At 40.2% G+C, this 23,094-nt stretch overlaps 1 protein-coding gene across 4 annotated transcripts in view; it reads left to right on the forward strand.

Annotated features, from left to right (window-relative positions):
• Positions 1 to 23,094, forward strand: part of TP53BP1 (tumor protein p53 binding protein 1) — a 1,265,047-nt gene that overhangs the window by 1,032,062 nt on the left and 209,891 nt on the right. For all 4 annotated transcript variants that reach the window (XM_044077533.1, XM_044077532.1, XM_044077535.1 and 1 more), the window contains one exon: positions 13,193 to 13,375. In XM_044077533.1, the coding sequence (XP_043933468.1) occupies positions 13,193 to 13,375 (183 nt within the window). The remainder of the gene's footprint in view (positions 1 to 13,192; positions 13,376 to 23,094) is intronic.

Here is a 23,094-nt window from a genome sequence, read left to right on the forward strand (position 1 = left end):
TCCCTGTACAGGATCTCTGGTTATTTTTCCCATTTGACGCTCCTGAGTTCGGCAGCAACCCTTTTTACTTTGTGTTGCCTAAGTCATTGTGCTGAAAGTTTTTGCACTGTGGAGTTTTTATCAATAAACAGTTGCTTAACAGCAATCTTACTAAACTCATACACATTATCCAGATATTCCCTTATTTTCACTTTAGCACTCTGCCCCTTGTTCTGTGAGATTCCCCTTATTTTACAATACTTGACTCTGTCAGCCCCCTAAATAATCCTTGTTGCTTCTTAACCATATCTCTTTTATTTCTATCCTGTTTAAACTCCGCATTCATTTTATCCTACTCACTAGCTGTGATGTCAGACGAACTTTGTGTTCCCTACCATTTCCACTATCCATTCCTTAAAGTGCACTCTTTTTAACAGGTAGGTGGAGAATTGCCAGCATCTCAGTTTTACATCATTAACCTACATTTGTATCTTAATTGTTATTGGCATATGATCTGAAATAGTTATTTGATTTATGTTGGAGCTTTCAGTTAAATGCAAATATTCCTGTGAAATATAATTTCTGTCTAGTCTTGCCCAGTTATTGTACCTCAGGGAATAATAATGTAAATTCTGTCTGAGCCGTAGTACTGAATGCAAGTCTTCCATACCAAATACTTTCATACATTTCTGCATACATCTACCCTCTTTTGTTCTGTTTTTCATTCTAAGACCCCCACATATATCCTAACTGTTGCAACTCAAGTTCTAGTCCCCACTTCCCTGCTGAAAGCTGATTATTTCTCCCTAAACTTTCTTAGGCTCCATAATAGTAGTTTTAGTTGGAATATAAATACATGCCAGCATAATCCTTCTCCCTTGCCACTAGCCCATTAATACAACAAATCTACCATTATTATTATTATCATCTTTTTCCACTCTTCTATCACTATTGGAGCTCCTCTAGCAATTAATGCAAGTTACCCCCTTTTCCTTTATCCTTGCTATTCTGCTGAATATCCTTCCTGAAATCATTTCTTTAATAAATTCACATACTTCTTTCCAAAAGTGTCTCATGAAGCATTGCTGTTTGCACTCTATATTTCTTTATATAATTTCAGTGCTCTTACTTTTTCATCTATACCTGTGAGGCCATTTATTTTCCAAAATAATATGGATAATGCAGCCATTATACTAAGAAATTATTACTCCTACTGATTATATATGACAGTTTTTTAAATGTCTTTTACCAGATTTTGTGTTACATGCACCCACTAATCTTTGGCAGGGTGATCCTTTAACAGTTATTTCTTGTCTCCATCTGAATCTGTCATATTTTACAAGACTTTTTGCTTTAATGAAAGCCCATAAAAACACAACTATAGAACACCCCTATAACTGTTAACTTAAAATAAATGCACTAAACTGTATACATCTTCAGATAAAACCCTCCTGATAGAAACAATTGTTCCAAATTGACAGCTGCACCACCCGAAGGCATTACCGTACCTAAAAGTAAGGTTATCCATTCTAAGGTGCATGCTACAGCCTGTGCTTCAACTTACAATAATTGCTTTCTTTTCTTGTCTTGTCTTTATTCCCCTTTTAGATGTGAAAAATAGCTTGTATGCTTTCAAAAAACATTAAGTTTTAGAAAAAGTGGACTGGTTATCTTTAAATAAAACTAAACTATACACTATTTTAGTAAATGCGTTGAAGCATTCAGATGCCAGAAAATGTGCTCTCTCTTATTCACTTCCAATAATTTCATACTTTATTTTTTGCTAAGCTGGTCTCCCATGTACATTTTAATTTTACATTTCTGTCAGCAAACAATGTCCAGACCTCTCAAGACTTTTTGCCTTCACCTGTAGTCAGCTTGTTTTCATGGAAACAGAAGAACAGAATATACAGCTGCCTTCAAATACAGACACCTCGACTTACATTGGATATTTATTTGCTAAAGGGAAACTATTCATTGTATTCCCATTGGTCTCTTATTTTTAATGCCCACTTGCTTTACACGAGAAACTTACTAGATTAAGCCAAGGACATTAATCCAGAAATTCACCTATGCAAAAGTAAAAGAAAACATCTCAACTCTACATGCACCCCATTCCCCACCCATACAGCCCAAGATTGCAGCCTATTTCAGTATGTTTTGCCCAGCCTTTCTTCTGTTTTTACATTGCAATGTCTGCATTTCTTAAATTAAAACTAAAAATGAATAAAAAAGTACTTGCTTACTTTAGTATTTTTATCACATACAACAATCACTGAAAATGTTTTACTATATAGTATGCAGTTATATCATGAAATATTTTATACAAATTCTGTTAAGAACAAAAAAAAGTTTTACTTACACTTATTTTTTCTTTTTTAACCTCTTAGTGTTCTTCCCAACCTTAATGACATGAAGTGGGGTGTATGCCTTTCAGTCCCACCACAAGTTTAACAAAGCAAACAGAAGTCCAATGTTTCTTAGCCCCTTTTTCTTGAAAAAGCCATAATTCACAAATGTGATGGGTTATTTATAGTCTCACATTTATTCACTAATTTCAGTGTTGCTGGCCTTTCTGTTTGTCTCTATCTCCCAATCCCAGACTCTGGTTAAAATCCAAGGTTCTTCTAGTGAAAATCGTGTGCTTTTTTTCTCTCTCTCTCAAGCATTTTCTTTTGAAATGTTGGAAAAGTTTTACTGGCAAAATCTCTCAATGAGCTTTTATCATCAGAGGGATGTGAAACCGAGTCCCCTTCTGTTTGATGGCTCACGTTTTGGTAGGCAAACTTTATTTCCTCCTTTGCCTGTTCTGCATCAAAAATTACTTTGATTTTCCAGGAAAAAATACTCTGAAGACAGCTGGATTTGAATCTGACACCTGCGTCTAGACATTCCCTGATTGTTGGGATAAATTTGCTTCTCTTCTGCCTGGTGTGTAGTGAATAATTATTTTCCTCAAAAACTAGACTGTTTCTAATTTTTAATACTTTGCCTTTCTTCCACAGTTTTGTCAGGATCAACACTTTCTGCTGATATAATTGCATATTACTAATGTAGATCTTGGCTGCTTTCTCATGGCTGGGTTTGGAGCATACACACAATGTGCCATTTCAAAAAGAAACCTGCTGTGGAATACCAGTCTAGCTACTTATTTGTGCTTTCACAAAGTTTAAATAAAGTCTGTTCTTGCAGTTTCTCTGGTATGGCAAAAACATCTCCGTTTTATCTGTGCATGCTCTGTCTTCTAACTGTACCATTTTTGAAACCGCTCTTTTTGATCAGAATTGTACTCAGCCAGCCTTTTCTTTATTTTGACCTCTGATTTTTGCAGTTTTATAAGTTCATATGAATAGTGTTTTGAAGCTTCTTCCATTTTACCAGCTTATTTGAGTCGATATACTTTTTCAGTGTTTCATAGGTTCATAGGTAGGTACTAGGCTATCGGCCCTGGGGCCTATACAAGCCCAGCCAAAAAGGTACCCTGGCTTTTGCCACCCAAGAAAATTATTTTCCTGTGCCACTGTTGAGCAGAGCCACAGAGGTGATCCCCGGGGTGAATTTCCTATTTCCCATCCAATCATCAAGATTTTTTTTTGAAGAGTGCTAATGAGGAGCTTTGTTTGATATAGACAGGTAGTTTATTCCAGAGTATGGGAAATTTCTGGGACAGGAATCTATCCCTCTGACTTGTTCTGTTTATTGTGGTGACAAGGTTTAGGTCCCTAGAGCATGTAGCTCAGAGGGATTGGGATTTCTTTAAGTGGAGCATGTCCAACACCTCTGGGTTTGACATAGCCTTGTATGTTAGGCAGAGATCACCTCTAAGTAGGCGATCTGCAAAGGAGTAAAGCTGGCGTTTTTTTAGACGGTCTGCGTAGGGCATCTGTTTGAGGCCGGTAATCCTCTTTGTGAGGTATTTCTGCGGCCTTTCTAGTTGTTGTGGATGTCTTGTGAGGTACATATCAAAAGGCGAGTTATACTCTATAATGGGTCTAATGAGTGATGAGTAGAGGGGAACAATTGCCTCTTTTTTTCTGGATGAGAAATCTTTTGTGATGAGGTGTGCCAAGTAGAAGGATTTCCTGACTACTGTGGCAATGTTGATTATCAAAGGAGAGACTACTGTCCACCTGTGTCCCAAGGTTTCTTATCACACTTTCGGTGTTAAGTATACTACCGCCTATGTTGTAGCTCATGGGTACAGAGTTTTTACCAAAGGGGATGACAATGCACTTTTTGGCATTGAGCTTGAGGCCATGGCTTTGACACCAGGCATCTGTCTCAGTGAGGCCCTTTTGTAGGATGTTCACATTGTTAGGAGTATCGATTATGGCCCCTAGTTTGCAGTCATCTGCGAACTTCTTTAGCCAAAGACCTTGTGTGTTAGCCTGTACTTCAGAGAAGTATATACCAAACAGGAGTGGACGCAGGACTGAACCCTGTGGCACTCCACTTGTCACTGGTTTGAAGTCGGATTTGGAGTCTGCTACTTCCACAGTGTGGGTTCTGTCAGTGAGCCAGATGGCAACCCATCTTGTGACATAGGGATTTATACCTGGTTTAGTGAGTTTATCTATAATTCCAGAATGGGGGATGGTGTTGAAAGCCTTGGTAAGATCTAGGTAGGCTGTGTGCACCACCTTACCTTTGTCTATGGCTTTGGTGACTGCTTCAAAGAAGTCTTATCAGGTTTAGGAGACGTGATCTGCCTTTTACAAATCCGAACTGGGTGCGGTCCAGAATTTACAGATTACCAATGTCTTTGTTTATAAGTTCCATGGCCTTGCAGACCAGGCTTGTCAGGCTAATGGGGCGGTAGTTCCCGGGGTCTGTGGTGGCTCCCCCCCTTGTGGAGTGGGATAACCATCGTTGTGGGTCATTCAGCAGGCACAAAGCCTGGGGTGAGGCTATAATTGAACATGGTACTTAAGTGGGGTGCCAGTTCGTTCTGTAGTTCGTGTAGAACCCAGCCTGGGATGTCGTCTGGTTCCATGGTTGCTGTGTTCTTGGCTTTGGAGAGTGTGTTTTTTACCTGTGCAGCCGTGATTACAGGAACTTTGCATTCTTCCGGTATAGAGATGGGCTCTTTAGGGGGTGAGAGGGGGGTAAAGTTAGCACTAAACCGATGTTGGCAATATCAGTTGGTTCTGTATATTTAGTGCCATTGTGCTGTAACTCAGAGCAGATCTGAGTGTTGCCATTGAGATTCTTGACATAACTATAGAATGCTTTGTGGTTGTCTTTAGAATCAGTGGCGATTTTGTTTTCGTAACTAGCTTTGGAGGATTTTATCAGGGATCGCAGCTTCTTACTGAGGCTGACCAGGGAGCTCCTCCACTCATGAGATTTTACTCTCTTTTGCAACAGTTTCTTCCTTCTGTTGTACAGTTTGTTTATGGCAGGGGACCACCAGATTGGCTTCCTTTTTTGGAGGATAGGGTCTTGGTTCTGTTTGGGATAGCACGATCCATGCACTCATGTAAGTGCTTATAAAGTGCAATTGTGTAGGATTCAGTAGTCGTAACTGCATTGTCCATCTGCATGGGTGTCATGAAGTTTACCACTTCTGTCTTAAGAAGCATGAAGTTGGCTTTGGAGAATTTTTTTTTACCATGGTTTCCTTAATGGGGGATGGGGGCCGGATGTGGATATCTAGGGTAATTAGCTTATGGTCGGATCGGACCAATGAGGTGTTGACTTCAGGTGTGGAACACCGGTCAGTCATGTTGGTAATGACTAGATCTAGGATACAGTTGCCCCTGGTGGGGGTGTGGATAAGTTGATCCAGGGCATTGGAGTTTATGAATTCCAGAAAGCGTTGAGCGAAGGAGTTGGTACATGAGTAGTTTTCCCAGTTAATGGTGGGTAGTTGAAATCACCCATTATTAGGGTGTTTGGTTGAACCCTAATATTTTCCAGTACATCAAGAAAGGAGTGGGAATCCTGGGGCATGGTGGGTGATCTGTAGCAAGGTACAATTTGGATTGCAGTTTTGCCCAGAGTTAGTTGCACATGGATAACCTTGGCCGCATTATGCTGAGCAACTAGCCTCGAGGTGTGGATATCCTTAATGAATATGGACACACCTCCGCCTTTGGTGTTCCAGTCCAGGGTACATGGCCAAAAAGTGTGGTATGCCTGGTAGTGCAGGGGTGCTCTCTGGAGCCTTGAACCAGGTTTCAGTCACTGCACAGATATCGATGTTCTCCATTTTAAGGAGTACCTCGAGTGAGTGCATTTTGAGATTTAGACTTCTAGCATTGAGTAGCATCACCCTCAGTTTTTGCTTGCCCTTCCTGTTACGGTGGTGAATTTGTCATGTGAACCTTGCTGGCTCCCTTTAGAATGGCACCAGAAGCTTAGCCAATTGTTGAAGTCAATCATTTTGTCATTGTACTGCGGCATCATTCTGGGTGATGACAGAATTCTACTCAGGGCTAGGGTCATACCTGCCTATGCTACAAGATCGGAGAGCTCTTCCATGTCTCTTTTCATGTAGTCCAGGGAGGTGCATCTCAGATCGTTCACACCAACATGGACAATGACAAGAGTCATATTTGTACTTGTTGTGGAGTGACCTGAGTGCGTGTGCTATGTGGCGGATCCTGGCACCCGACAGGCAGCTGGCAGTAACCTTCTCCTTGTTTAGCCTGGTGAGTGGGACATCAGTGTGCCTGACTATAGTCACCTATGACTAGTGTGTTGGGTACGTTGTTTTGCCTTATTGGCTGTGGTTGAGTGGCACACTCTACGGGCTGTGTGTCGTTTGGGTTGTGTTGGGGGATGGAGGTTGCTTGCGTTTCTGCTTTGGAGGTCTCTTTAGGTATTATTGAGAGCCTCTGCAAATGTTTTTGTGTTACTATGTGTGGATTTTGGTGGTGTAGATTTAGTGAGACTATGTGATGAGTGTGGTGTGGTGCAAGTGTTTACCTTCTCCTCTAGACTGTCAAGTTCAGTCTTGATTGGAGAGAGCTTTTCCTCCAGTTTGGCTAGATAAGTGCATCTCTCACAGGTTGTAGTGTTGGGTTTATTTATTATTTATTTTAATCACTTCTGAGCACATTTAATTTATTTTTCCCTCTAAATTTGTAAAAGCCATCTGTTGTACCAATGCTGGAGCTTGAACTGCTTTTTGCTGAACAGGTGCAAGATTCTTCCCAGTCAGTGTTTTCTGTTCACTTTTTCTAGTTAATTTTCTTTCAGGCTGTCCAAGTTTCTTCTTTGGTGGCATCCAGGCAGTGAACTTAGTTAGTCAGTAACTGGATTTTGCTAAAACTGGCAGAATTACTTGCCCTCATCTATCAGTTTCTCTTTTCACACTTGGAGAAATGAAATTAAGCTGTAGCTCAGTATGCAGCCATCTTGGAATGAAGTTTTCTTGTTCTTAGTATGAATAGGTCACAAAATTTATCTCATCTGTGTAAGTGACCTGCTGTGATCTAAACCAAGGGCTATCAAGGGTGGTAAAATCCTACTTTTGATTCCTGGTTTCCAGTTACTTATATAACTGGTTCTTTATAGAGAAGATTTTTTCCACCATGAAAGACTGATCATCCTTATTCTCAAGAAAACATCTTTATGGCTGGCCAAATCAGGAAATTATCGCCCATGTTTAATTTCCCATTTCACAGTAAAATGTTCATTCTGAGTAGAAGTATAGATATTATTGAAAAAAGGGTTTATGCATGGTTGCCTTCCAATCTAACATTATGTGACCTACTTGAACCTTTTCAAATTCTTCATGTAGGCAAAATACTTAAAATACCCTCAAAAAAGTGGTTACTATCCTCTCTCTGATGAGAAATCAGTGGTTCTGTTGTCTTTTATATTTTGATTTTTTGATATGATCGATCATATAATTCAGATGGCATGTCTGAAACGCATGGTGGTTTAACTTCCACAATACTCTGGTTTGCCTGTTACTTTTCAAGCAGCACTTAGAAAGTTCCTCTAGTAGCAACTTACTGACTTGTGGAGTTCCTTCAGTGCTCTGTATTAGCACCACTGTTGTACATGCTGCCATTTCAAGAGCTCACAAATAGAAGACGTGTTAGTTATCATTGCTTTGGTGATGATACCTACCTGAACATCTCTCAAACACCTTTAGGTGATTTGGCTGCTCTTGGACAACACATTGATGATTTAAACTGGGTGATCTTGAGTCAACTCAAGTTCCGCTCTGTAAAAATAGATGCCATGCTTGTAGATTCCACTACCTCCCTTCACAGGTTCTTACATTTCTTCTCTTAATTTTTTGAAAGGCAGAATCATTTGGAATTTGCAAAATTTAGGTGTGATTCTTCACAGCTGATTGGAACTTTTCTCACAAATGACCCTGAAGTGATTTATCATCTTTTTTTCTCATCTGTAAAATCTTGCCATGATCCGGGAGCTCATTATGTGTGTGGAAATTGCAATGGTGGCTAATGGTGGTGTAGTTTCTCACTTGGACTATGTCATTGCTCTTTACCTTGGGCTTATTGTCAGTGACATTACATGGCTGTAGCATGTATAGAATTTTGCTCCTAGCCTTTTGGCTTTAGTTGCTTATTCTATCATATTAGCCCTGTGCTTGTGGATCTGAACTGGTTGCCATTTACTGCTGGATCAAAGGTAAGATCCTGGTTTTGACTTGCTGTGTTATACACAGTCTGGATCCTGTATTTTTCAAGAGTTCCTTATCTCCTATTACCTGATTCATCTTCTAACTGAGATCATTTGAAGTGCTGCCGAAAACCTATTTTGAGACCATGGGTAGGTTATCTTTTGTCTACCTAGCTCTGATCCGATAGAATCATCTACCTACTCTGATACAGGCATACGATTCTGAAGCCATCTTTCAGAGGTCAGTAAAATTCCACCTTTATAAGAGTCTACTTTCATTTGGACAGATGCAGCAAGTTTGATTTTCATAAGTTGTATGTTTTTTTTTTCACACATGTTGCACATGCCATGCATTATTTCATGTACATGTTTTATGGTTTCAAGTTCCATGCTTAAGCTGAGGAACATAAATAAATAATATTTTTTTGTTTGTGGTCTTGATACCTTGTTTTGTGATGAGTGTCTGTTATGTGGGTGTTCAGATGATCATTTAGACAAGTGATAATGATCTTTTTGTGTAACTTTATTAGCATTGTAATATACGTAACAGTGATGTTGCACACTGCTTGATCCTGGTATAATGAAGCATGAATGTTATGACATCAGCCTGAGAGATGCATTTTATGTCTGCTTCCATAAAATGTGCCTGGTAACAAATATCTTCATTTTTGTCCCCTTGCCTGGCGACCATCAAACCACCCCCCACCCCCTCAGTCCAGTCATTCTGCTGCAATAGGGACTAAATCTCCAGTGCTGTATAGGATCTCAGGAAGACGTCATACAGGAAGCAATGAGAGCGGCTTGTACCCCCATTGGCATCTTGGCAGTTGAGGGTGTATTGTATAGTCCTGCTCTTACCCCAAGCCCGAGTCACAAGCATCACCATGGGGATCAATTGTGCCCTTCCTCCTTGTGCATGCATGCTGTTGTACACATTTGGTAATAATGGGTACTACCAAGTGGTAGGTTGATGGATCAGAAGCCTGCCCATAGGGATGTTTAGAAGTGCTATCCTCTTCCAAAGGATTAGAGCAAGTTGCATCCCTGCTGCACTTCCACTAGGATGATCACATCCATCCTCACATTCTTGAGCCACTAATCAAACCTGGGTCATCCCAGTCACAAATAGGGCTTTATCCCTTTGTGCTGCTAGTGCTGGCTTGGCAGCAGATTCTGAGTTGAAGGGTACGGAGGAAGTTTCCAATGATATTCTTTTTTTTTTTTTACCACTGTTGTTCTATGTGCGTGCCAGCCATTGGTGCCCATACTTTTGAGCTGTCATCCATTTGGTTAATATTTATGGATTTTTTTTTTTTTACTTTAAGTCCATAACCATTGATCTGAAGTAGTTACTTCATTTGATCTGCATAGTCCTCAGCTACGCTTCACATCACAGACAGAAGAGTTTTTGCGGCGAAAGAAGAGCTCCTGCCTCAGTGAAAGAGCTCCTGGCTAGTTGCTAGTTTCTTTTTTCTAAAAAGCTAGTTTAAAGTTTTAAAGTTGTGTGTGTGTTGTTTAATTTAAAAAAAAAAAAAAAAAAAAAAAAAAAACTTTTCTCCATAGTTTAATTTTTCTTTGAGTTTTTTCCCGCCTGCTTCACTACCTCAAAGCTGTCCTTGAAGCATCTCCTCCGCTATGACATGGATCGGATGATGCCAAGATTTTGCAGACCCAGATGCAGATGGGGTTCTCCGACCCGTCGCCCCGGGTCTCGAGTTTCAGATCTGGGATGCGTCGGGCGCCGACAGGGATAGTGTCTTCAGGCTGGTGATGGGCCCCTCTCTCCTCGGCTTTGAGGAGGTGGTGAGGGTACTGTCGAGGTCATCAGGTCCCGGCCGGCCGACCCCACCACCCATCCACCCGTCAGGGCACTGTATCCCATCTCCCAGGTCCCGCAAGCCTGCCCAAAGCCTCCAGCCAGTTAGTTCCTCAGGGGAGGAACCGGTGGTGGAGCGAGTCCTCTCGACACCGCCGAAGAGGTGCCTCGAAGCACCCAGTGCAAAGGAGACACCTGGACTCCCTTGGGATCTAATTACCCACCAGAGCTTGAAGGAGCCCGACACCATGGAGCACTTCACTCCCTCCTTTAGGTGTGTTCGCGAACGCCTTCACGATGGTTCGGCCTTATTTGGCTCATGCGGTTCGACACACTAGTCCAAAGCGAAGGATGGGAAGGCGCTCCAGCCTTGGCCATCGGATTCCTTCTCGAACCCCAAAAGATCCTTTTCCAGGAATCAGTCTAGAGGCAGGGAGAGGGGAACGCCGCCCAGAAGGCAGAGGGGGGGCCTTCAACCCGGGTCTAGAGAACCCTTCTCGAGGGACCCGCAACAGCCCTGAGGGTTTGCCACCTATCAAACTGGGAGTCAATTACAAACAAGCGATCGATGGGTGATAATATCCAGAGGTTACACACTACCAACCCCCAAACCAACCCCCCTCCAAACATTCTGTTCCAATTCCCTATCATCCAAAACTCAAAAAATCTCAGTCATGCTAAGAAAAGGAAGATCCATCAAGCCCCCCCCCCAGAGGTCCGGATGGTTATTACTCCAGGTTCTTCTTGGTGCCAAAGCGGGGGGCATTATAAGAGCAAGTCGGTCAGGGGCGTGAGCGACTCCTCTAGAGACTGCGTGCATATCAATGTCCAGAGATGAGGGCAGTGGTCTCTGAATCCCTAGGGTCCTTGAAAATTGATTCAACCTCCACACCACCTTTTGCCTCTCCCTTTTTGCCTCTAAACTGCTCAGAGTACAGCGTAGTAGTAATAGTTCCCCCCCCCCAGGGGGGGCAGGGGCTGGTTCTGCTTGGTCACCGGTCTTCTTTATACATATCCTCCTCTTCCTCTGATGATGAAATTCATCCAGAAAGCCACAGTGATGGCCCTGGATTCTCCCCAAACCAGACCTAATAATCTCCCATCGAGATGCCACCACCTCAAACCTGGTCCCTCCTGCTCACAGCCTGGCTGGATCCAGTTCTACAACAGAAAGCGTTTTTTTTTTCTGGGCAAGGAGTAAGGATTAGATAATCACGTTCCATTCTCCATCCACCATTCTGGACTTTCTATCCCTCCTTTGAGGCTAACATTATTCACCATTCAAGATTCCAACCATTAGCATCATCATTATCATTATATGTTCTGTGGCTTGGCTAAAAATCAGTAAAATATTCCTAAAAGCCTTCCTCTCTTTCCCTTCTCTTGAAGCCTCATTAAACCCGCATATGCTCATACTTACTTACTTTGGTATTACAAGCACACGACACCCTTTTCCGAACCTGGCCCTCTGTGCCCTTAAAGTTTTATCTTGAAGACAGCCTCTGTGTGCATTAAGTATCCAATTTTATTTTTTCACAAAGATAGGGTTGCCCTCAGGACTAATCCTTCTTTTCTTCCTAAGGTAGCCACAGAATCTAACATTAATCAATCTATTAACCTCCTGTTTTCTTAAGTCACAGTTTGTTTGTTCTGTTTCTTAAATCAGCCATGGGCAAAAACAATTTCTAAGGTGACAGTAGTCTGCCAGGTCTGTGGCTACCTGAACAGCGTTTTGGTCTAGAGTTCAGATATAGTTATACTACCATATCTTTTCCATCTGAGTCTCATTTTCATTTGTCCCCACCCCTGCAAAACCCCCCTGCCATCCCCCGAACCATTATGGGGGGGGGGCTAGAGGATCTTGCTTGGAAGAAGCTTGGAAAGCTCGGATCCGGGATCGGATCCTATCCTACAGGTTGCAGACAAATGAAGTATCTACTCAGATGGAACGTTATGGTGAGTACATAACTTCTATTTATTACAGTAACTGCTGTCACGCATGCCACTGATGCAGAGTTCGCAGTGCTTGGACTGGTAGTTGCATGTTGCTTCTTTGATTCTACACATACGTCTGTCTACAAAATGAGTAGGGGCAACCCTTATTTGCACATGACCCATGAATTTTCTCAGCTTCTGCTTTAAGCCACCAGCATGATGGTTTCAGCAGCCTCCCTTCTTAAGCAGGGGTGAGCCAGCATTAGCATTCACTCCTATCCTCTCCGGTTGTCTCCTGCATTACCTGGGTTACTAATTGATCCCAAGTCATGTGATAGGCTTTTATCCCTCTGTGCCACAGAGCCAGTGGTTCCTAATGACATTCATAACATGTATTTGCAGTTGTCGAGAGGGATCACATCCATTGTTCAGAAATGTCTAAACTATGTGAGTGTGTCCTTTCTGGTTTGCTGTATGTATATTATGAATTGTAGCGAGAAAGGCACTTAGGTGGTCATCTACTGTTTTGGCAAGTGTCCTCACACAGATGTACTTTCCATCCACTTGGCATTCTTTCTTGAAGATGAACTGGTGTAGTGAACACTTTCATATCTTTTGCTTCCTGTCCTACCTGCATGGATTCTCTCCAGGTAATTCAGTTTAATTTTCCATCAAAAAACATACCATTTGGCTGCCTGCTATAAATTCCCTATACATACCACCTTTTCACTTTGGCCTAGTTAATTACTGTAAAGGTCAGCACCCTGACATGTGTTAGCTTGAGAAAAGCAGCTACTTTCTGTCTGAATCAGTAGGTACAGGGCTGAAGCCAGTTAATTAAAGTTTACTTTATTTCAGACAACTTGGTAGAAGGGAAGAGAAAAAGACGTATTAACGCTGTTGATGCCACAACTCCGACTCGTAAAACAGCAGATAGCCCACGTAGTGCTGCATTGTCAGGAAAGAGAAAGTTGATGAGCTCAGAAGATGAGAATTCACCTAGCAAACGTGGACGCAGAATAGCAGCACGAAAGTCACTTGGTAAGTCCAATTTCTTTAAACTGATCATACCCAGTGAATGTGAATGTAGTTCTTTGATAGCTTTTCAGAGGCATCATAACTTTTACATAAGGTATAGTTTATTTAAAATGCTTCTTACTGGTTGTTTGATCTACTGGAGTACAATTTATGTAGTTAAAGGGCATCCTGTGTATTATCTGTAAGCTACCATTTGCAGTGGATTTCATCCTTATTGGTGTGATGGAATTGTTAGTGGGAAACATTGCAAATGATGTTATAATTGGATCCCCCGTGTATGAAGTTTCTGATGATAGATCATAATTGGTATTTGTGTAGAGGAAGAAATTTTGGTTTGAAAGTTATGGCCTGTACATTCTGTAGTTGTGATAATGTCATTAGTCTGATATGGATTTTAAAGGAAATATGAAGTATGGTTGATATACATGGTTTGAATGGGTGTCTAAGGTGACTACTACTTCTCAACCCCACCAAGACCAAAACTATGCTTTTTGGAAATCCACAAAAAATTCACCAAGTACCTCTTTTATCTTTGACCTACACAACCATTCCATAGAGACAAACTCCACCATTAAATAACTAGGACTGTGGCTTGATCCATCACTAAACTTCCATTTCCACATAGACAAAGTGAGAAACAAAATAAATTCCCTCCATTTCTTGACTAAAAAGGTCTTCCCTATTCAGTTCCAACCAGCCAGAGCAGCCATTGGTGAAGGAGTTCTCCTTTCTCATCCTGAATATGGGCTCTTAAGTTTTTGCTTCTGCCTCCAAGAAAAACATTGTCACACTCCTGACTGCTTCTAACAGTATCTGCTGATTCATTACAAACTCACCTCTCAATATCACCCTAGAAAATGTCAAATGGCTACTCATAAAACAAAGATCTACCATACTTTTAGGATCCCAGCTCTATAGACTACTCCAGCTCTACACATTTACTGCCCTTCCAGCTAGACTTCAGGAAAAAAAACTCGTACTACCAGGGTCACTACTTACAAGCCACAACAACTCTCATTAACCCAATAACCACACTCCACAGAACTGCATATCCTTTTTCCTCTGAGGCACCTACTCATTGGCAAGCTCTCACCGTCGACATTAAGGAAAACGACATATATTCCAAATTCAGAATGCAACTCAAAAATCACTTTATCCAAGCCCAAATGCTTCTGCTTCAACACAGGACATATCATCTAACCCATCTCCTTTACAGGTCTGTTCTCCTCTGTCAAGGTTCATTGAAGATTAACCCACTTTAGAAACTAATGTGTAAATTGTACATTATACTTTGTTTGATTGTACATTGCACTGTGCTTGTTCACTGGAATGTAGACATGCATTTTTATAGGTAATTAGTCTGAATTACTATATTTTTGCTTGCATTTCTGTATTTTTGTTTGTGAAATTGTTTGTATTTCACCTGGCTTGAGCCTGAAATTGGTCAGTACTGATCAGTGCACTACCCCAGTAAACACGTTTGCATGTGTGTGTGGCTGGGTGCGTCTATAGATAGATACATCTATTATGTGTGTGTGTGTGTGTGTGTGTGTGTGTGTGTGTGTGTGTGTGTGTGTGTCTGTGTATATATATATATATATATATATATATATATATATATATATATATATATAATTTATTTATTTATTTTTCAATTGTTGACCGGGCTAGTCTAGCTGGATATATGTCCATTTTCAGTAGAGGCCCGGGGAGAAAAGCTCCAGTAATTATTACAAGGTTTAAGAAGGCGTTACAATAGAAGTTATAACAAATTTAATGCTAACAGCAAACCAAAAAGTGTATATATATATATATATATATATATATATATATATATATATATATATATATTTTTTTTTTTTTTTTTTTCTGAAATGTGCAAATTACTATCTTAAAACCAAAACATATATAAGCCACATCCTACGTGATGTACATATCACACTACTCATTTTATATATATATATATATATATATATATATATATATATATATATACAAACACACAAATAAATGTGTGTGTCTGTATATGTGCGTGTGTATGGATTCACTTTAGAACTTTGAAAGCCCATAACACTGAAATTCAAAACATTGAGACCAAAAATCTTGAAAATTCAAAATACTGAAAACTCAAAACATTTAATCCCATAACATTGAAAATACATAGAAAACCAATATTTAATATATGCCAGCACAACTACATACAGAAACAAAAAACAAACCATATAAGTGAGGGGAAAGCCCCCCTCCACCCCCCATGTGGCGGAGGTTGCGCTCCACACACCCCCTGCTACTTAAGTACATCAAATCTGAAATCGCACTACACAGAACAAAATAGCAAACATACCATTCCGCGCTTCATGATTGCCTTTTTAAATTGTAAAAAACTGTCCTCAACCTTCTCTTAGAAGCACTACTTCACTGTTAAAACATTACACATTACTATATATCTCTCCAATACTTACCAGAGTTTCATAGTAACCTCAGTCATGTTTCCGTCTTACTTGCTATACTACAACATAACACATCTTAGTGTAGTGTAGTGGGATCTCTGAGTGGATATATTTAAATAGCAGAGGGTGTGGGGGTCCAAATGTAATATTGTTTGTTTTTTGTTTCTGTATTTAGTTGTGCTGGGATATAGTACATACTGATTTCTTATGTATTTTTAGTGTTATGGGATTCAATGTTTTGAATTTTCAGTGTTTTGGTCTCAATATTTCGAATTTCAATGTTATGGGCTTTCAGTGTTCTAAAGTGAATCCGTGTGTGTGTGTGTGTGTGTGTGTGTGTGTGTGTGTGTGTGTGTGTGTATATATATATATATATATATATATATATATATATATATATATATATATATATAGAGAGAGAGAGAGAGAGAGAGATAATTATATAATATGTATTTTTTTAAATGAACCCACATTTGAGTCAGACAAAAAAAACGGCCACTAATTTTTTTTCTAGTTTTTGTGCTCTTGGCTTTTGTCTGCTTGGGGATTACCTCCCCAGTGCCCAGATTGAGTGAGCCAAAGGGCAGTCATCCTTCAGAGAAGTAGCCCCTTCCCCACTGGGGATGATGAGGTCTTGCCCTTGAAGCAATGAGTTTACATGATATAAAGGGTCTTTGGTTATATTTATTGGCTTCTGTATGAATGAAGTTGATTTGCTTGCTCCATAAACATGACTGGTTCATTTTATTTATTTATTTTAATAAAACAGTAAGGCCGATGATTTTGATAGAGCTAGAAAAGTACATTTTTTATTAAGATAAGTGCATTTGGGTTTGTTTGGCATACTATGGACTGGTTAGCAAGGGATTCAAGAGTATGATTTATGTTAATCCCAGTTACAGTGTGTCCTTCGAGCAATAACTTTAGAAAATAATTTGTTTGTGATTAGTGTTTTTTCCGTTTCTAATCTTGTCTTGCTATGAGGAAGTTAGGTTCCTTGCTGGGATTAATATTCAGCTAATTGTTTCTTCCTTTTCGTATGGAAAAGATTGCTTCAGGGCTAGATTTAAATATGAATTTCAGGAATTATTATTGTTTAAATGATTATACCTTTTATATCTAATATGCTGATAAATCATCAAAAACTAAGCATATGAGGCTTGGGAGACATAAATTGAAAGGTGAATATTTAACACAGCACACAGTGATTGAAACTGTAGATTCATTTAAGGACTTGGGCATATGGGTTGATCCAGCTTTGAGTTTTTCTAAGCATACCAATTGGTTAATGATAGTTATAGAACTGTAGGTTGTATAAAACATTTATAAAGTCTTGAAAATCAGAAATGATGAAGTTGTTAATTACAGTAGACCCAAGCTTGAGTATGGAATAACAGTATGGAAATCTTGTACGAAAACAAGCATGAATAAACTTGAAAGAATGCTACAGAAATATACTAAGGGCATCCATGGATATGAAATTTGAAATTATTATGAAGTACTAAAATATCTGAACTTGTACAGTGTCTTTTATAGCTGTTTAAGAGGAGATGGTGTTCAGGTATATAGAGCATTTAGAGACAGCTACCTCTGGGAATGTTTGGGGTTATCAAAAAGTACTAGAGAATCATCAGACAACCAATGTAGAAGGTTCTATAGGAATGAGAAGTGTACTAACTGGCTGGCTTAGAGAGCAGCAGATGCATGGAACAGACTACCAAATTACATAAATGAAAGTACTAGTTTAGATATTTTTAAGAACAATCTGGAGACCTATTATGGGAACAGCTGTTCTGGTATATTGTCAGGCTAAAATGGCATTAATGCCCATCCTTGAAATATCTGTGTGTACATATAATATTGTTCTGATGTGAAGGATTGCCTTTGTGAATAACAGTTTTTTTATTTAAATTCATCACTTATCTCAAGTAATTTTGCTGATAGTGAACAGGTAGACTAAATATCATTCAAACACTTCATTTATTGGTTGATAATAGGGCAGGCATGTGTTGAGTTGAGTATTGTTTTTAATATAGGGTATTACTGATTGTTTTACTTCTCTCCCCTTTTCAAGTGTATTTATAAAGATGATTTTCTTTGTTTATTTTAGAATGATGTAAGTAAAAAATTGTTAAAGCTGTACAGAATTTTTGCTGTGTAATAATAAAATAATTTATAAACAGTGCTGTGTTGTATATGTTTAACTTTTATTTCAAAGGCATATGATACTAAAAATTTGAATTCAAATGATTAGTTATGCATGGGAGAAAAATTGTGCTTTCAGTATCACTGGAGGTGTTAGTTACTGTGTTTGTATCTTTGGTTTAGTGGTTCTCCAGTTCGATTCCCAGCTGGGATGACATCTATGCAGAGTTTACATGTACTTTTTATGTTGACATAGGTTTTCTCCAAGTACTCTAGTTTCCTCGCAAATTCTAAAGACCTGCAATAGGTAGATTGGACACTATAATGTGTGTGTGTGTGTGTGTGTGTGTTTATGTTATGAAAGAGTAACTGCGCAAGTCTAGGCACATGGTAGTGTGAACGTTGGCTCTATGTAACACCCGACCCTGTGCCCAAAAAAATGGGAAAAAGGGGTGATGTATGGATAGATGGATTCTAAAATGTTTAGATTATATATTGGAAAGATAGACTTGTAGCTGTTTTAATTGATGGTGTGTCTTGATTTGTTTAATGTTGAAATGCAGAAGTATGTCTATTTTGTGATATATATGACAATAAAGTATTTGTTTTAAAAAGCAGGTAACAAAGGAGAAGTGCATGGCTTACAGCAATATTGGGCTGTCTTAACACCAGTTTGGCTAAACTAGCTAACTTTAACTTCATGTTAAAGAAGTTTATAAATTATTCTGATGCTCAAGAGAAGAGTTTTGGATGATGCCCTACTGAAACTTTCTGATTGCCTGCAGGCGCTCTGAATTTTGGATAAGATCAAGTGTGTGTGTGTGTGTGTGTGTGTGTGTGTGTGTGTGTGTGTGTGTGTGTGTGTGTGTGTGTAATTAAACTAAAGGACTTGAACCTGCAGTTTGTTCTTGCCCAAGTCTAAAACTCCGTCACTGCTGAAGACTAAGACTGAAGAAGGAACATGTATTTGATTGGCCTTTAGGAAATGACTGGATGAAGGAAATTCACAGGCTTTAATTAGGTCCCTTCCTGTGGTAGAGGTAAGGATGTTAATAGATAAAACTTACAGGTCATTGACACTTAAGTTGGGCACTAACTTGAGACAACTAATACATTTCTGTTTGATATGCTTCATTTGTATTAAAGGGTGAACTTCTTGTATTGCTGTGGTAACTCAAGAAAGCGATTAAATACAAAGATGAGATGGTATTTTTCAGGCTGGACTTGTCAGCAGGGACTCTCTCAGACATTCTTTGGACCAGTCTTGAGGTATCCATTTCAGCCATTTTTTTTTGAGGTGCAGCTGATGCAAATAAAAAGGTCCCCTGCACATCAGCTTGGAAAGACTGAAAAGCAGTGAGGAGAGCCTTAACTTTCTAGGGCAACTCTTTCATTGTCACCTTAAAATCAGTATAGAAATCGCCACAGTTGTCTTGTACATCAATAAACAAGGGGTTCGAGATCTTTTCAGCTTTGTCAAAAGACAGTACCAATCTGGCACTGGGCCATTCAGCACAATCTTCCAAGCTTGCAGGATCAGGTAGCAGTCCGTCTTATCAGAAAAATAGCCCTGGGTGATGAATTAAAACTGAATACAGTTATACTTTAAGGGCATTTTGCAAATGTGCCTGATGTCAGAAATGGACTTTTTGTAACAGAGCTCAGTAATCAATGCTAAGCCTTTTACTCCTGCTTCATCTCAAGTCTGCTTAGAAAACAGTGTTATCATACAATTGTAAAGACTACCTTATTGGTACCAGTTTCTAAAGTTTAGCATCATATTTAATGACTTAGGACCTCTATCTCTCCCCCATTTAATATTGTTTGTATTGATTCTAAAGCTAGTCTGCCAGTAATATTTTTCTAATGTTGACTGTATTGTGTCTAAAACTAATCTTCCCATAAATACTGTGAGAATCTAAAAAATGTGGTCCCCTCTGGACTGTGTAGCATAAGTTCTGACATAGCAGAAGTGGTTTGCATTTTTCTGGGATACTAACAGACTCAGTGCCAAGTACATTGAACAGGGTGGATGCTAACTGAAACTTTGTCAACTTAGCTTTATCCTTTGACTTTGTGAAGCTACATATTACTTCTCTGAACCCTAAAAAGATCAGAGCTCTTCACAAAGCCCTTTGGCTTGATTTATTTAGTATGTTTGCTAGTATCTTTAAAGGTACGTTAAGCTGCAGTCTAGCCTTACCTGTTTCTGTTACTTAGGATTGTCACAAGGCTTAGTGTTGGGCTTACTGCTTTCCTTGCTTTTTATCAAATGTGTCCATGGACCTTTGCTCCCTAACCCACTGATATGCATAGACATTTCAGTAGTTACCAGGATCGTTACCTTAAATAAGAATATGAGAAATTGGGTCCATTTGGACTTAACAGAGGTTTAACTTCAGATGTCTTCAGCTCAGCCTGAAAATGGACAGTGTCAGTAATATTTGCTATGGTATCAAGCCTAAACCAGCATCTGCGTTCTGGTCATTCTGTGGAAATGCCAAGGCATTGGTTCATTGGCCCTGGGGCCTATACAAGCCCAGCCAAAAAGGTACCCTGGCTTTTGCCACCCAAGAAAATTATTTTCCTGTGCCACTGTCGAGCAGAGCCACAGAGGTGATCCCCGGGGTGAATTTCCTATTTACTATCCAATCATCAAGATTTTTCTTGAAGAGTGCTAATGAGGAGCTGTGTTTAATATAGATAGGTAGTTTATTTCAGAGTATGGGAAGTCTCTAGGACAGGAATCTATCCCTCCGGCATGTCCTGTTTATTGTGGTGACAAGGTTTAGGTCCCTAGAGCGTGTAGCTCGGAGGGATTGGGATTTCTTTGAGGGGAGCATATCCAACAGCTCTGGGTTTGACATAGCTTTGTATGTTAGGCAGAGATCACCTCTGAGTAGGAGATGTGCGACAGAGGAAAGCTGGAGTTTTTTGAGATGGTCTGCATAGGGCATCTGTTTGAGGCTGGTAATCCTCTTTGTGAGGTATTTCTGCGACCTTTCCAGTTGTTGCAGATGTCTTGTGAGGTACATACCAAAAAGGGCGTTGTACTCTATAATGGGTCTAATGAGTGATGAGTAGAGGGGAACAATGACCTCTTTTTTTTCTGGATGAGAAACCTTTTGTGATGAGGTGTGCCACGTAGAAGGATTTCCTGACTACTGTGGCAATGTGATTATCAAAGGAGAGACTACTGTCCACCTGTGTCCCAAGGTCTCTTATCACACTTTCGGTGTTAAGTATACTACTGCCTATGTTGTAGCTCATAGGTACAGAGTTTTTACCAAAGGGGATGACACTGCACTTTTTGGCATTGAGCTTGAGGCCATGGCTTTGACACCAGGCATCTGTCTCAGTGAGGCCATTTTGTAGGATGTCTGCATCGTTAGGAGTTTCGATTATGGCTCCTAGTTTGCAGTCATCTGCGAACTTCGTTAGCCAAAGACCTTCTGTGTTAGCCTGTACTTCAGAGAAGTAGATACCAAACAGGAGAGGACCCAGGACTGAACCCTGTGGTACTCCACTTGTCACTGGTCTGAAGTCAGATTTGGAGTCTGCTACTTTCACAATGTGGGTTCTGTCAGTGAGCCAGTTGGCAACCCATCTTGTAACATGGGGATTTATACCTGGTTTAGTGAGTTTATCTATAATTCCAGAGTGGGGGATGGTGTCAAAAGCCTTGGCAAGATCTAGATAGGCTGTGTGAACCACCTTACCTTGTCTACGGCTTTGGTGACTGCTTCAGAGAAGTCTGTCAGGTTTAGGAGACATGATATGCCTTTTACAAACCCAAATTGGGTGTGGTCCAGAGTTTGGAGATTACCAATGTCTTTGTTTATATGTTCCATGATGATACGTTCCATGGCCTTGCAAACCAGGCTCGTCAGGCTAATGGGTGGTAGTTCCCGGGGTCTGTGGTGGCTCCCCCCTTGTGGAGTGGGATAACCGTCGCTGTGGGCCATTCAGCAGGCACAAAGCCTGAGGTGAGGCTATGATTGAACATGGTACTTAGCGGGTGCCAGTTCGTTCTGTAGTTCATGTAGATCGCAGCCTGGGATGTTGTCTGGTCCCATGGATGCTGTGTTCTTGGCTTTGGAGAGTGTGGTTTTTACCTGTGCAGCCGTGATTACAGGAACTTTGCATTCTTCTGGTATAGAGATGGGCTCTTTAGGGGATGAGAGGGGGGTAAAGTTAGCACTGAACCTATCTGCCATGATGTTGGCAATATCTGTTGGGTCTGTATATTTAGTGCCATTGTGCTGTAACTCAGAGCAGATCTAAGTGTTGCCATTGAGATTCTTGACATAGAATGCTTTGTGGTTGTCTTTAGAATCAGTGCGATTTTGTTTTCGTAACTAGCTTTGGAGGATTTTATCAGGGATCGCAGCTTCTTACTGAGGCTGACCAGGGAGCTCCTCCACTCATGGGATTTTACTCTCTTTTGCAACAGTTTCTTCCTTCTGTTGTACAGTTTGTTTATGGCAGGGGACCACCAGATTGGCTTCCTTTTTTTGGAGGATAGCGTCTTGGTTCTGTTTGGGATAGCACGATCCATGCACTCAAGTGCTTATAAAGTGCAATTGTGTAGGATTCAGTAGTCGTAACTGTATTGTCCATTTGCATCGCTGTCATGAAGTTCACCACTTTTGTTTTAAGAAGCATGAAGTTGGCTTTGGAGAAATTTTATACCATGGTTTCCTTAATTGGGAGGTGTGGGCAGGATGTGTATATCTAGGGTAATTAGCTTATGGTCGGATCGGACCATTGAGGTGTTGACTTCAGGTGTGGAACACCGGTCACTCATGTTGGTAATGACTAGATCTAGGATATTGTTGCCCTTGGTGGGGGTGTGGATAATTTGATCCAGGGCATTGGAGTTTATGAATTCCAGGAAGTGTTGAGCAAAGGAGTTGGTACATGAGTAGTTTTCCCAGTTAATGGTGGGGTAGTTGAAATCGCCCATTATTAGGGTGTTTGGTTGAACCCTAATATTTTCCAGTACATCAAGAAAAGGAGACTGGGAATCCTGGGGCATGGTGGGTGATCTGTAGCAAGCTACAATTTGGATTGCAGTTTTGTCCAGAGTTAGTTGCATTTGGATAACCTTTGCTGCATTATGCTGAA

Source organism: Protopterus annectens, chromosome 7.part0 (assembly GCF_019279795.1).
Source record: "Protopterus annectens isolate FY-2018-M chromosome 7.part0, PAN1.0, whole genome shotgun sequence".
In the NCBI taxonomy this organism is placed as follows: domain Eukaryota; kingdom Metazoa; phylum Chordata; order Ceratodontiformes; family Protopteridae; genus Protopterus; species Protopterus annectens.